The sequence below is a fragment of the Lepisma saccharinum genome, chromosome 10 (genome assembly GCF_977018435.1).
Source record: "Lepisma saccharinum chromosome 10, izLepSacc3.1, whole genome shotgun sequence".
Taxonomy (NCBI): Eukaryota; Metazoa; Arthropoda; class Insecta; order Zygentoma; family Lepismatidae; genus Lepisma; species Lepisma saccharinum.
This window is the reverse complement of record NC_139238.1, coordinates 3,796,655-3,811,400: the sequence shown is the minus strand read 5'-3', so window position 1 is coordinate 3,811,400 and position 14,746 is coordinate 3,796,655. Positions and strand designations below refer to the sequence as shown.

The following is a 14,746-nucleotide window of genomic DNA, read 5'->3' as shown; positions in this document are numbered from 1 at the left end:
ATCCAAACATTCAGTGGCGGCGATTAGGAGGAGCGGGAATGCAGTTCCCCCCGCCACATTTTGCCACTTTTTGCCCCCGCACTATGGCCTCTATATGCTAAGCCTTTTCTACCAAGTGAAGTATATTGTCCTTGCCCCGCAAATGTTGGCACCCAATTGCCGCTACTACAAACATTCAGATAGATTTCTCAGTTGTACAAACCTTGTATGCTAAGAAAAGTGACTCCCAAGGAGTAAGAAAACTCTTGCATCAAAAACTCATACCATGAAAATACTATGCTCAGGAACATGCATTTAAATTACGAGAAACTTCACTAGTGTTGCCCACGAGACGAGACTTTGGCCTGTCTCGTCTCATGGAAGTCTCGTGGAAATGCTGTCTCGTCTCGAAGATATTCGTTTGTCTCATGACACATGGTCAATCTCGTCTCGTCTCGAATTTTTAAAAGCCTGTCCCGTCTCGTCCCGTGGACAACACTAAACTTCACGATTGTCTACCATCGGACTTTCTATTATTGTCGCCGAATACATAAAATCAAGTATGCATTGTATTTGCAACACAAGCTTAAACCTAATTCACATTTATTTCATTGTATTAACATGCACGAAAGAATGTGATTTGAATGTATGGCTGCGTATGGGTAAACACTTCCTTCAAATAATTGTGTTTATCAGAGACAAAGCGAAAGGAAATGGAACAAGATGCGACAATAGATTAGAAAATAATAAAGAGCAAAACAAGAAAAGGAAAGGGAAAAGAAGTAAGCGGAAAATCAGGAGTGTAAGAGAGAGAGGGATATTTACGTCTTACATACACATATATACTATATCTGGTATTACATTTATCCTGCCCACCCTAATCTATCAATATGGAGCTTCTGCCCACCCGGTCGAAAATTTCTGGCGCCGCCCCTGCTCGTAGCTCCCCAATTTCCTCACGATGGTGGGTTACCACCGGTCCTATACACATACCGTTTAAAAGTATCACTAGTTGGTAACTTTTAGAAAATTTCTATGGCCACTACTTCATAAAATGGAGGGTTTTATATTGCCAGCACCTATTGACCTATTGTGTGATGACTTACTTGTACTTTTCCTGATAATTTTAGCACACATTAGCTTGTAAGTGGAATATTGTAGCCTTCACTCAAATTAAAATGGATAGCCAATAGAATAAGGAAGCTCAATATACCAGAAACGTAAGGTTTGAGCGTATTGTTCAGACAAAATAGCTAAAAAACAAACTTGGTTTGAATATTACCACATTTTCCTCTACTGTTACTTAATATTGATACTGATATTTTGCGAAAAGAAATACTTAGAGCTTAACACAGACAAGGCCTCCGTCAAACTCAGAAACTAAAGTACACATTAATTTGTTTTCTTCTCTCGCGCTTTCGGACTGCTGGACAATTTATTGACGCAGGAACAGGGGAACAATGCAAGCAGCTGATTGCATCGCCCACGATATTTTCCCTTACTTACGCTTCGACTACAGCGCCACAGGGACATACTTATCTTGGTTGACCTGGGTATAAGAAAACTTCTTTAATTGCAGGGTATAAAATACTTGCTGGATCTTAAAATGACGTCTTCGATAGCGTAGTTGTAACGTTGTCGCCTTGTAATCAAGGGGTGTCAGGTTCCATACCCGGTGGAAGCACATTGCACAGTGGTTCGGATCCCACTTTAAACCGTAGGTACGGTCCCTCTTGGCCTCTCAAAGCATAGCCCACTTTATGCTCGGCTAGGAGAATCAGGACTGGACCTACAGTTTAAAGTGGGATCCGAACCATTGTGCAATGTGCCTGCAACGGGTATCGAACCCGGGACCCCTTGATTACAATGTGACGACGTTACCTCTACACCACCGAGGAGGCCCAACATATATGAACTTAAAGTGGACTTTTATACAAACTTTGACAAAACACTTGCTACCATTAAAGTGATCAACAATCTGATACGACTGAAAAGCGCAAAGTAATGATCATGCCCAGATAAGGAAATTAACGCTTTTCCTATACAATGATAATGTAAACTAATTCTCTTTTTGCGGTATGACGAGCTCATGACTTAAGCGTTTAAACTAAACTTTTATTATTATAAAACTCTGTTTTCATTATCAAACACCGTTACAATTGAATATTTCTCCTCACACACAACTCCATCTTAGTACGTTATCCGTGTATACTTAAAACAGCGCTATCTGTTTTACATTATATAAAAAAAAAAACACGTTAAAATGTAATTCTCATAGATACAATCGCCAAGTAGTTTTCTCATATCCTGCATATCTGACATCTGACGGCGAGGTTCCGCACTACTTGCATAGCTATTGAACCCTCAGAGACATCTGCCATCGAAGTGGTAAACTACTAGCACGAATTTGACATGATTTGATTGATTCGGTTTTTTTCACTTGCTTTTCTGCCACTTTTGGCTAATCATGAAGATGTGGAGGTGTAATGATATGACTCACACATTCCCCTTGATTCGAAGGCGACCTATGATGTTACCACTACACCATCAGGGAGGCCCTGCCAGGAGTCATGGGTTCGAATATCGACCAGGGCACGGATGTTCTTTGTGTCATTTCACATCGTCGTTAAGAATATGATATATAATGTTTTAAAAATAAAAGTGTGCCTAATTTGTGTAGATGTGTCATTGCACTCTGTGACGTAGATATTTGTAATTATACCCCAAGCATGTTTTTTTTATTATGTGGCCAGACAATGGTACGTACAATCTTCACCGTTATTTAATGACAGTGGATCCACATTGACGGTCTTGGAAACACCGAGGAACCGTTGGAGGTTTATTTTGCGCGACAAAATCACAAGTTTTGTAGCCTTTTAACCTACTTCCGTGGAGAATTTTTATGTAAAAGAAATGGCAAAGCAACCTGCTGCACAGTGCAGCCATATCGGCATAAGGGGGGATAATGTGGCTGTAGGGCGTCACAACTCTCGGCCACTTGGGGAGGTGATGTGGTCAGCTCCAAGCTCCGGTCACTTTTACTCCCACTTGCTCCCAGTGGTGCCCTGAAAAAGCCAACATCCCACCATTCACTCACTGACACAAAGTTTCCCCATGAAGCAAGAAACCACAGAGGCAAATAAAAAGAAAGAAATAAAGAAGCTCCATTGCGGCCCCGGTAGTACCAATACTGTTGCCTTGACATCAAGGTGTCCCGGGTTCGATATCCATTACAAAGCACAGCGCACGGTGGTTTGGATCCTACAATAAAGTGACATCCTCGATGGCGTAGTTGTAACGTCGTCGCTTTGTAATCAAAGGGTCCCTGGTTCGATACCGGTTGGAGGCACATGGCACAGTGGTTCGGATCCCACTTTAAACTGTAGGTGCAGTCCTTATTGGCCTATTAAAGTATGTCCACTTTATGCTTAGGTAGGGTAATGGGACTGGACCTACAGTTTAAAGTGAGATCCGAACCATTCTGTAGTGTGCCTGCAACGGGTATCGAACCCGGGACCCTTTGATTACAATGCGGAGTCGTTGCCACTACATCATCGAGGAGGCCCAACATGTCTGAGCTCAAAGTGGACTTTGTACAAACTTTGACCAAAACTTTTACGACCAATTACAAGATAGTGAAAAAAATGCATTTGTAAGCTGATGAGGGAATTGAACGGTAAATTATAATATATATGTATAATAATGTATAATAATTCTCCTTCCACAATTATTACGGGCATTATTTTTCTTTTTGCTTTGTAACACACTTCATGGGTTAAGCTCTTAACATAATTATAGTGAGAGTGCTTTATTTTATCATCGCCATACTCTGTTAAACTTATATTCATCTCCTCACAAATAACTCAATCTCAATATTTTTCCGTGCATAATTGAAACAGCGCTATCTGTCCAGTATTTTAGAAAACACGTTGATCAGCTTACGGTGTTCTCATATCGTGCACATCCGACATCTGACGGTGAACTATCGCACTACTTGCATCGCTATTGAGCTTTCAGAGACATCTGCCGACGAAGTTGTAAACTATCACGAATTATAACCGATGAATTGAGCATTTAAATTCAAGATAAGCAGACTAAAAAGTAACATCACAGTTGTACGAGGGTCACTATTTATATTTTGAGCCTAACAATGAAAAAACAGGAATTTGACATTGAAAACTGCTTTATTGTTTTTCGAAGTATTCTCCTTTATGGTCAATACACTTTTGCATTCGTTCGAACCATTTGTCAAAGCAGTTTTTCCAATCTTCTTGAGACACCTCCATAATATGGTTTTTGAACGCATCAACGGCGTCTTCCGCCGACGAAAATCGTTGTCCACGCAATTTATTCTTGACATTCGGGAACAAGAAGAAGTAATTGGGTGCCAAATCAGGACTGTACGGCGGATGACCCATCAATTCGATTTTTTGACTGTTCATAAAGTCGGTTGTTAGACGAGAGGTGTGACAGCTGGCATTGTCTTGATGAAGAATGATCCGACGGCGTTTGTTTGTTTACACGTCACCTGTTACAATCTTATATACGTCTTTTGAAGCACCACGATTGTATTTATTGAGCATTTGTTTGCACCAATTGACGCGAGCGTCTTTTTGAGTTTTTGTCAAATTGTGTGGGATCCAACGAGAACATACCTTTCTCACAGCTAAATGATCATGTAATATTTTATATATGCTGGTGGAACTAATGCCTATGGTTGCCTCAATCTCACAGTATGTCACATGACGATCTTGCAGTATTAGGTTTTGCACAGCATCAATGTTTTCTTGAACAACAACTGATTTTGGACGACCTTCGCGAATCTCGTCGGTGAGCGAATGGCGGCCACGATTAAATTCGTTATACCAGCGTTTCACGGTGGCAAAGGATGGGGCTTCATCGCCAAATGTGGAAGTAAGTTGATCGATGCACTCTTGTCTTGATAATCCACGTCGAAAATCGTAAAAAATCATCGCACGAAAATGTTCACGAGTTAATTCCATTTTATTGTTGTCGCGCAATCTCCAAGGTAACATAAACAACACAAATCAAGCTATTGACAAAACATTTGAAGTACGTTATGGTCAATAATGCCAGACGATTCCGTGCAAACGTCAAATCGCGCCTAACTTCAATCAGTGTTGCCAAGGCTCAAAATATAAATAGTGGCCCTCGTACTACAAACAAGAGAGAGAAAAACTCATTCCAAGCAAATTCTTGAAATATGTCCTGAATTTTGTTAAAAGATAATTGTAAAATTTACTTATTTTCGAAGCCTAACAATAGTTTTACCTCTCTCATATGTTTTACGTTTTTCTAGTGTGAATAAATGGTATTTACTGATGATTTATATGTGAGAGAACAATTTTATTTGTATTATTAAAAATAAGATTGTCTTTCTCGTCTTTCACTTTTGGTTGATTGTTACAATGAGGAACACTCAAGTAGGATCACCCGTGTACAGGCAAGGACTCGAACCCGGAACTTTCTGTGGGGATATCCTGAGACGAAACTTGAACTTTCTTGTAACGAGGTTGCATGACTGTGTGTATGTGACGTAGATATTTGTAATGGTTTTATGGTACCGTAACAATTATTTTTATTACAATTGCCAGACAATATCAATCACCCTATTCTTCGCGATTAGCCAAAAGTGACAGAAAAGAAAACAAATCAATCAATGAATTTTGTAGCCTTTTTATACGTAAGGAAACGTACGGCGAACCCCTGCACATTCCAACATGTCATGATGGCATATGGATAGGGTAGGTGAAGGTTGGGCCCGACGAACTCGCACTCTCTGCAAATTGTGGAGATGGTGTGATCATCACCGATCTCCAACTGCCCTTATCCACACTAATGGTGTGGGGGTACGTCCGCCGTATACCCTCTGTTTAAACTTATTCATTAGAGTAGATTAGATTCGCCTTTTTATTTATATATTTTTTGAGCTTATTACGATCAATACTTCTAGTGTAACGTGATCGGGAACATAATGTTGAGAATGCCTCAGAAATATGTGAAGATGTATTAGGAGAGCGAAGAGATAACATTAAAAGTCCAATAAGAATTGTATGATCAACTGCTATTTACTAGGCTGCAACACTGATTAAGTGAGCCATTTTCGTCATTTTATAAAGATGGCGCCTCCTATACACACTTGCAGCAGTGAAGAGGAGTGTTTTCTTGCCTTCTGGATGTCTATAACTTACAGACATTCTACGGCAAATGAAAATTCAATGTCTCTATGAATGCTCACCACACCGACAAGTTTACAAATGGAGAACAAAGTTGGACAATGGCCTCAGTTCGCAGGCTGATTGGTGGAAAGGCCTTCGCAGTGGCTCATAAGTGACTGCACGTGGACCACAAAGACTTATTCTTCTTAAGGTATACAGGCACTAAAACTCAAAGTTAAAAATATGTGTAGATCACTAATACACTGAGGTGCAAAAAAACGCAACACCTCAAAAATATTGATAAATATGATGACATGCCAATTTTAACCGTTACTTTGTGCTTCTATGTAGGTTTTTATAACTTTAATTGAAAACAATGTATACAGAGACAATTCAGCAGCAGAATAAGCTCAACAATGGCCAACAATGGTAACAAAGTGTATAACCAACCACAATGACATACAGGTTAAGCTGCATTCTTGTGCAATAAAATTTGTTTGTTTCAACAACAAAAGCAAATAAGCCATTATTGCCACTCACTGATTGTGTCTTCTTTCTTAACATGTGAAATCCATCACTTGAAGGACGTAAGATGCCATTAAGTACGGAGGACGCTGCCAAAGCAGTTGCATTGGTAGAGGATGGGCGAAGTTTGCGTTATGTTGCTCAAGTGTTGCGTACCACACCGTCCACAATTTCACGTACCATCCAGAGATACAGAGAGCTTGGTACATATTCTAGACGGCCGGGTTCTGGACGGCGGCCGTCAACATCTGCAAGAGATGACCAGTTTTTGCGCCTTAAGGTTCTCCGTAATCGCCACATGACTGCAGTTGAAGTCAGAAATCAGCTTGAACATGTGAGAGGTGTGAATGTCAGCAAGTGGACTGTGAGAAGAAGGTTGCATGATGCCAAACTCTTATACAGGAGACCTGCTACTGGTCCAGAACTGACAAGAAAACATCGAAAGGATCGCTTGCGTTTTGCAACACACCATAGTGACTGGAATGACGAGCAGTAGGGAGCAGTTCTCTTCTCTGATGAGTCTCGATTTAGCCTTAGATCTCCAGATGGAAGAGAAAAGGTTTGGAGAAGGACAGGAGAAAGGTATTTACCGTGCACATTTTCGTCAAGAACAGCATTCAACGGTGGCTCTGTGATGGTTTGGGCAGGGATATGCTCGACTGCGCGAACAGACCTGGTTCTTGTGGATGGTGGATCACTCACGGCACACCGCTACATTGAAGAAATCCTTGGAGATCATGTTATTCCCATTGCTCACTACATTGGTGAGAATTTCATGCTCATGCATGACAATGCACGTCCTCATGTAGCACAATGTGTCAATTGTTACCTGAATGATGTTAGAATTGAAGTTATGCAGTGGCCAGCACGTAGTCAAGATCTCAACCCTATCGAGCACGTTTGGGACATTTTAGGGAGAAATGTTCGCAATCGTGCCCCAGAGACCCTGCAAGACCTGCGAGAAGTCCTCAGACAGGAATGGGATCGAATCAACCAGCAGGACATCGCTACCATCGTAAGGAGTATGCCTCACAGGATGCATGCTGTAATTGATGCCAGAGGGAACAACACACGTTATTGAATATGATCGGAGTAGTAAAAATAATCTCGTGAAGTGCTACAGGGAGTCAGAAAAATATGCCTGAGATCAAAGTGGACGAAAAATTTCACAAAATCATGAGAAATGTTCAGTGCGCACAATGACTGTACAGTTTACGTTACGTTACATTACGTTATTCATGTCGAGTTGGTTAAAGAAATTACTCTTTCTATGTTAGAAATATTGTAGCAAGAAGAAAATACACAATTTTCTGCAACACTTATAATTACAAGCATGTTATAAAGAGTTTGGATTAAATATATCACCTTGTTTGTAAAATTTTCAAGTGTTGTGTTTTTTTTGCACCTCAGTGTATGTCTGTGCTAAAATGTAGCAACTAGATGAGGAAACAAAAAATCAAGTTCTTGATTTGGCTCTCCCTTGTAGCTACAAGATCACCATGCTGCAAATGACGACAATTATATTATCATCAAATGCTAGTACAATTCAATTATTCTCCTCACATACAGCTTAATCTGAATGCGTTATCTGTGTATACTTCAAACAGCGCCATCTGTCCATCTGTTCTACATTATAGAAAAAGAAACAACGTGAAATTACATTCTCATAGATACAATCGCCTTACAGTTTTCTCATATCGTGCACACCTGACATCTCACGGCGAACTGCCGCACTAATTGCATCGCTTCTGAACTTGCAGAGACATCTGCTGACCAAGTGTTAGATTATCACGATTGGCTGGTTGGTTGATTTGGTGCTTTAAGTCCACTTTATGCACAGTAAGGCTAATCGTGACTGAACATACAGTTTAAAGTAGGATCCGAACCACTGTGCATTGTGCCTGCAACGGGTATAGAACCCGGCTCCCCTTGATTACTATGTGACGATGTTACCAGCACACTATGGAGGAGGTCTACTACACTGGTCAAAAAAATTAGGGGAGCAAGCAATAAATCCAAAAACCAAAGTTGGTAAGTCAAAAGTAGCAATGTATTTTGATTAGGTGAGTGTGTCCTCAACCAGTACAATACATGTCTATTGAGTCATTAGCACAACAGAGTTCTATGGGTGATTTCTGCAAGGTACTGCACAAAATCAGGAGAACAAAACGGTGATAACACAACAGAAATGGACAGATACACAACAGACGTGTGGTCGCCATGAACTGCTATGACAGCTGCACATCTGTTTTGCATGGAACCAATAAGGTTATCAACGACAGCCTGCGGGATATTCACCCATTCCTCCAGAAGGGCCATTTCCAACTGTTGCAGAGTTGTAGGCGGCGCTGGCCGAGCAGCAATGCGTCTTCCGAGTGTGTCCCACACATATTCAGTGGGATTCAAGTCTGGGGAGGACGCTGGCCATACCATTCGTTCGATACCCTCATCCCGTAGCATGGCGTCAACCAGACGTGCTCGGTGAGGTCGGGCATTATCGTCCACAAAAATGAAACGATCACCGATATCTGCAGCCATTGGGACAACATGAGGCCTGAGGATCTCATCCCGGTACCGTAAGGCTGTCAAAGTACCGTTCCGGATAATCTGCAGGGGGGTACGCCGACCAACACTGATCCCTGCCCATACCATTAAGCCACCACCACCATACTGAGACACTTCGCACACATGTGCGGGATAATTGCGAGTCCCACGTTCCCTCCAGATGAGAATGCGTCGATTATCTGACTGGAGACTGAAACGCGACTCATCCGAGAAGAGAACCGAACTCCACTCTCCATGTCCCCACTCACGATGTTCCACAGCCCACTGTCTGCGGGCCCTACGGTGTTGGGCATTCAGAGGGACACACACCATTGGTCTTCTTGCATAAAGACCCCTTTCCCGCAGGCGATTTCGTACAGTTTGGCCCGAGACTCTTCGTCCTGTTGCCAAAACAAGGCCGCGTTGCAAGTCAGTTGCAGTTTGCAGCCTATTCCTGCGAGCCGACAATGCTAAGTACCGGTCTTCCTTAACTGTTGTTGACCGTGGGCGACCTTGCCCAGGCCTCCTTCGTACTGTACCTGTCTGTTGAAATCGTGTCCACAACCTGGAAATGACACTGCGTGACACACCAAGGGCTGCAGCCACCTCACGTTGTGTTTGCCCTGCTTCCATCCTCCCAATGGCTCTCCATGCGCTATATTCCCCTAAATTGTGTTGTTCTGCCATCGTTCCTATTCAACACTACTCAACTGAATCCCACCTGCACTTACGGTCTGCCAGCACCAAACAACCGGTGTTCCCAAGTGACCTCGTGATTGCTCCTCATATCACAAATTCTGCCACGTGCCTTATGGTGTCACTAGAGAGCTCTTCATGCTGATGATTCATCACAGATGAATTGTACTGGTTGAGGACACACTCACTTCATCAACATACATTGCTACTTTTGACTTTCCAACTTTGGTTTTGGGATTTCTTGCTTGCTCCCCTAATTGTTTTGACCAGTGTATAAGACTATAAAGTTGAATTTTATACAACCTTTGGTAGAACATAGGCAAGCAATGGAGAAAATCAAGAATTGACAAATTCAAACACACACTCATGCACATATAGGGAATTGAAACTTTTCCTGTACAATTATTATGAAAACTAAATATCTTTTTGCGGTATAACAAACTTCGTATCTAAAGTGCTCAAACCAAACAATAGTCATTATAACTCTATTATCATCATCAAACGCTATTACAATTTAATTATTCTCCTCGCATACAGCTCAATCTAAATGCGTTATCTGTGGTTACTTGAAACAGCGCCACCTGTTTTACATTATGAAATTACATTCTCATAGATACGATCGCCTTACAGTTTTCTCATAACGTGCACATGTGACATCTGACGGCAAACTGCAGCACTAATTGCAAAAAGTATACACGGAAAGAGGGCCGAGTCCGCCTAAAAATGGAAATTACGCCGCGCATGCGCACTTCATCCCCCGAGGTCTGCGACACTAGCGACGTCGCACCTTAGGTACAGTGAACTAACATGCGCTCTACTGTTAACAAATGAATGCAGCATCGCGTGAGTGTATTCGAATTTGAAATAACGATTGTCCGTTTGGTCCGGCCTGGTTTCGTTGAGTGTAGGCTGACTGCTACCGTTGACGTCGAACTAGAGTATAATAGTTCGTTCGAGTTCGGGTTAATGTTGTCAAAAATTGAAACTATGAAGATAGATAATTATTTGAAGCAGTTTGTAATGATGTTTCACCGAATATGCTGGAAAAAAGCGATGGATATACATACTATATAAGAGAGAGGTACGTATTTGTGTGTGTAGTTCCTTACTTCACGTGTATTTTAGTTCCCATGTAACAACAAATTAAGCAAATATATGAAATGGGGATATATATATACTTTCATGGGTGGAAAATAAAATGATGCTATGCTTTGGTGTGTGCACAGACAAGTGAGACCAAATTTATCATTGAAAGAAATGGGAAACCAAATAAACATTACAGCGCACACATGGTATTTAGATAAATTGACCACATATTTATACTAAAATTAAAAGTGCTGGTATTATTTTGAATCTTTCTATATCTTTAATTTTTGTTTTGCCTTTATTGCCCAAATTCTTATTTTTTAAAAGTTCAAGCTTGTGAAAGAGTGGTTTGATGGTCATTCACTAAATACATAGAGATATAAAATGTTATTTAATTTATATTATAGTATAGACTGTGATTGTAATTGTATTTTTCTTTTTATAAAAATACTAAAATTTCTTTTTTTATTATTACAGATATTCACAGGTGTCGAATGGAATGGAAAGTCTGGACTGCAAGGACACATTTCGCTTTATATGTGAAAAGAATACCCTGCCTGTTTTCTGCAACAATAATACTGAAAAAATGTTTCAGTGTGGTCGATTTTTGTTATCTTGTTAGTGAATCTCCATAGAGGTGAAAGGGGTCAATTCTGTTTCTACATACCGTACAGTTTTAGTGAATGAAGAAATTTTTATATAAAGATGATATATGATTTCATTGAAGATTGTGTTTCCAGACAGTGTATAGTGTTAGTAGTAATAGTATGTACATCAAAAGGGAGTGAAGACAATAGCATACTTTTTATGGTGGTTATGTGAATCTACACAAATGCAGGGAGCATGGTGATGATCTGTTTTGATTAGTGTTTATTTGTGGCTGCTTTGTGGTTTCATGTAGTGTGCTAAGATACGTGGTTCTAGTGTATAAATGGGTGGAATAATGAATTCTAAGAGAGTAATTCTATTTGGTTTGTTCTTTTTCCTTACTAAGGTGTAGGCATGAAACAGGAGAATATATTGAGGTGGAAATAACACAGGAAATATATTTAAAAGCACAACCATATATTATAATGGAGGGACTTGCTTCATCACTGTGAAGCTAGCTTTCAGGCTATTTTCACCAGGTTTTAAAACTCTGCATGTGTATGATCTATGACCTGGCTTGGTCTTTTACATGGATATAATTGTTGATGTGAATCAAACTTACGTTAGTGTGCATTTATATTCATGGAGTTTGAAAAAATACCACCAGGTATTCTTATATGGACTGCTGCTGCTATGTCAGTGAATGCTAATGTTGTTAGGTTAGGCAGCTCAGGGTCTCACTGCAGAACATGGGCTGCTTTTTGCCTCTAAATAGACTAACCAAATTACGTACCTTCTACTTCCATTTACCGGTGTTACTTTTCCGTTTACTATTATATTATTGCATGTAAAAAATGTTTTTCCTGCTGCTAAAAGCAATGCATTTCTCCATTCGTTCGCGTCCATATTGTTTACGCACAGTTGCTGTCATTTGTTTTGTTTTTCCTGCTACTAAAATATTGCATTTCTCTTATTCGTTCACGTCCATATTGTTTACGCAGTTACTTTATTTCGACGAGGAATGCCTACAAGGTTAGGTCTGTTAGGTTAGGTTCCAATAGCATAAACACAATGAAAAATGTTTTTCCTGCTACTAAAATAATGCATTTCTCTATTCGTTCGTGTCCATATTGTTTACGCAGTTACTTTATTTCGACGAGGGATGCCTACAAGGTTAGGTTAGGCCTGTTAGGTTCGGTTCCAATAGCATAAACACAATGAAAAATGTTTTTCCTGCTACTAAAATAATGCATTTCTCTATTCGTTCGCGTCCATATTGTTTACGAACAGCTACTTTAATTATTTCGACGAGGAATGCCTACAAGGTTAGGTTAGGCCTGTTAGGTTCGGTCCCAATAGCATAAACACAATGAAAAATGTTTTTCCTGCTACTAAAATAATGCATTTCTCTATTCGTTCGCGTCCATATTGTTTACGCAGTTACTTTATTTCGACGAGGAATGCCTACAAGGTTAGGTCTGTTAGGGTAGGTTCCAATAGCATAAACACAATGACAAATGTTTTTCCTGCTACTAAAATAATGCATTTCTCTATTAGTTTGCGTCCATATTGTTTACGCACAGCTACTTTAATTATTTCGACGAGGAATGCCTACAAGGTTAGGTTAGGCCTGTTAGGTTCGGTCCCAATAGCATAAACACAATGAAAAATGTTTTTCCTGCTACTAAAAGAATGCATTTCTCTATTCGTTCGCGTCCATATTGTTTACGCACAGCTACTTTAATTATTTCGACGAGGAATGCCTACAAGGTTAGGTTAGCCCTGTTAGGTTCGGTCCCAATAGCATAAACACAATGAAAAATGTTTTTCCTGCTACTAAAATAATGCATTTCTCTATTCGTTCTCGTCCATATTGTTTACAAACAGCTACTTTAATTATTTCGACGAGGAATGTCTACAAGGTTAGGTCTGTTAGGTTAGGTTCCAATAGCATAAACACAATGAAAAATGTTTTTCCTGCTACTAAAATAATGCATTTCTCTATTAGTTTGCGTCCATATTGTTTACGCACAGCTACTTTAATTATTTTGATGAGGAATGCCTACAAGGTTAGGTTTTATTAGCATAAATGCAATGACAAATTATTATTCAGGCTAAGAGAACTAAACCTAGCTACCTAACAACGTAGGAATTTTTTGCTTTCACACCACCATGTCACTTTTTCCTTCCAAGAGCACCCAACCTGCATGGGTATTTCTAGTTTTTTCAAAGAAATAAAATTTTCCGTACCTTCAAACTTACTTTTCCCAATTACTAACTACAAAACATTACCAAAAAATTATGAACCACGTTCCTCCTAAGCAGCCCATATTCTGCAGTCTTACCCAGCTCAGGTTTATGGCTGTTAGCATTAAAATTTCTTCCATAAATACTTTCAATACCTGATTGTGTAATTTCTGATCTTCAACACCTGGTGAAAATAGCCCTACATGCTCGCCTTGGTGGTGGAAATAATTCTCCATATTGAATATTGAAGACTTTCTTTTTAGCAGTATAGTTCACATGTTGTGGTGAAGACACTTCTGACTTTACCAAGATATTCCATAGAAAACTTATATTTGGGGGTGGGGGTGAAAACTAACTAAAACAGCTTCAGGGGTAAGTACCTCCATGTGTTTCAGCAAGTTTTAACATGAGTGGCACATAATGCAAAGTGCACATCCAAGAGCTACTGTGAAAAGTGCGTTCCAGTGTCTACTTATATTTATTTGGATTTTTCCATATTCTTAACCACCAATTTGCTACAACAGGTAGTTGCATGTAAGATTTTTTCTTTAAAAAAATAGGAGCCAACGATTAAGTATTTCCGAGAGGTCTTCCTTCTCGCAGATGGCGATACCAACCTTGTGTTATGACGTCAGACGTGATATGCCTACGTTGTTAAGTTTGGTTCTCTTAGCATCAATACACTGCAAATGTATTATTTATGCTCAGAGAGCTAATACTAATAAGCCTAACCTAACAACTTATGCATTTAGCCTAACAATGAAACCATCCCGCAGCGACTTCAGAACGCAAGGTTGGTATCATTAAAAACTTACTGAAATGTAAGTAAAAGAAATAGAACCATTACAGAATGTCCTGGAAATAATTGTTAAAATGTGGAAATGTGAAAATAAGTTTTAATA

General features: G+C 39.9%; 1 protein-coding gene across 1 annotated transcript; it reads left to right on the top strand.

Annotated features, from left to right (window-relative positions):
• Positions 1 to 6,750: 6,750 nt before the first annotated feature.
• LOC145994461 (uncharacterized) lies at positions 6,751 to 7,179 on the top strand. The gene has a single exon (XM_083130595.1). It carries the CDS (start codon positions 6,751 to 6,753, stop codon positions 7,177 to 7,179), a length of 429 nt encoding a protein of 142 aa, XP_082986721.1.
• Positions 7,180 to 14,746: the final 7,567 nt, after the last annotated feature.

Bases quoted from the DNA above. Each gene is read 5' to 3' on its own strand.
- LOC145994461 (XM_083130595.1), top strand. From the start codon at position 6,751: ATGCCATTAAGTACGGAGGACGCTGCCAAAGCAGTTGCATTGGTAGAG.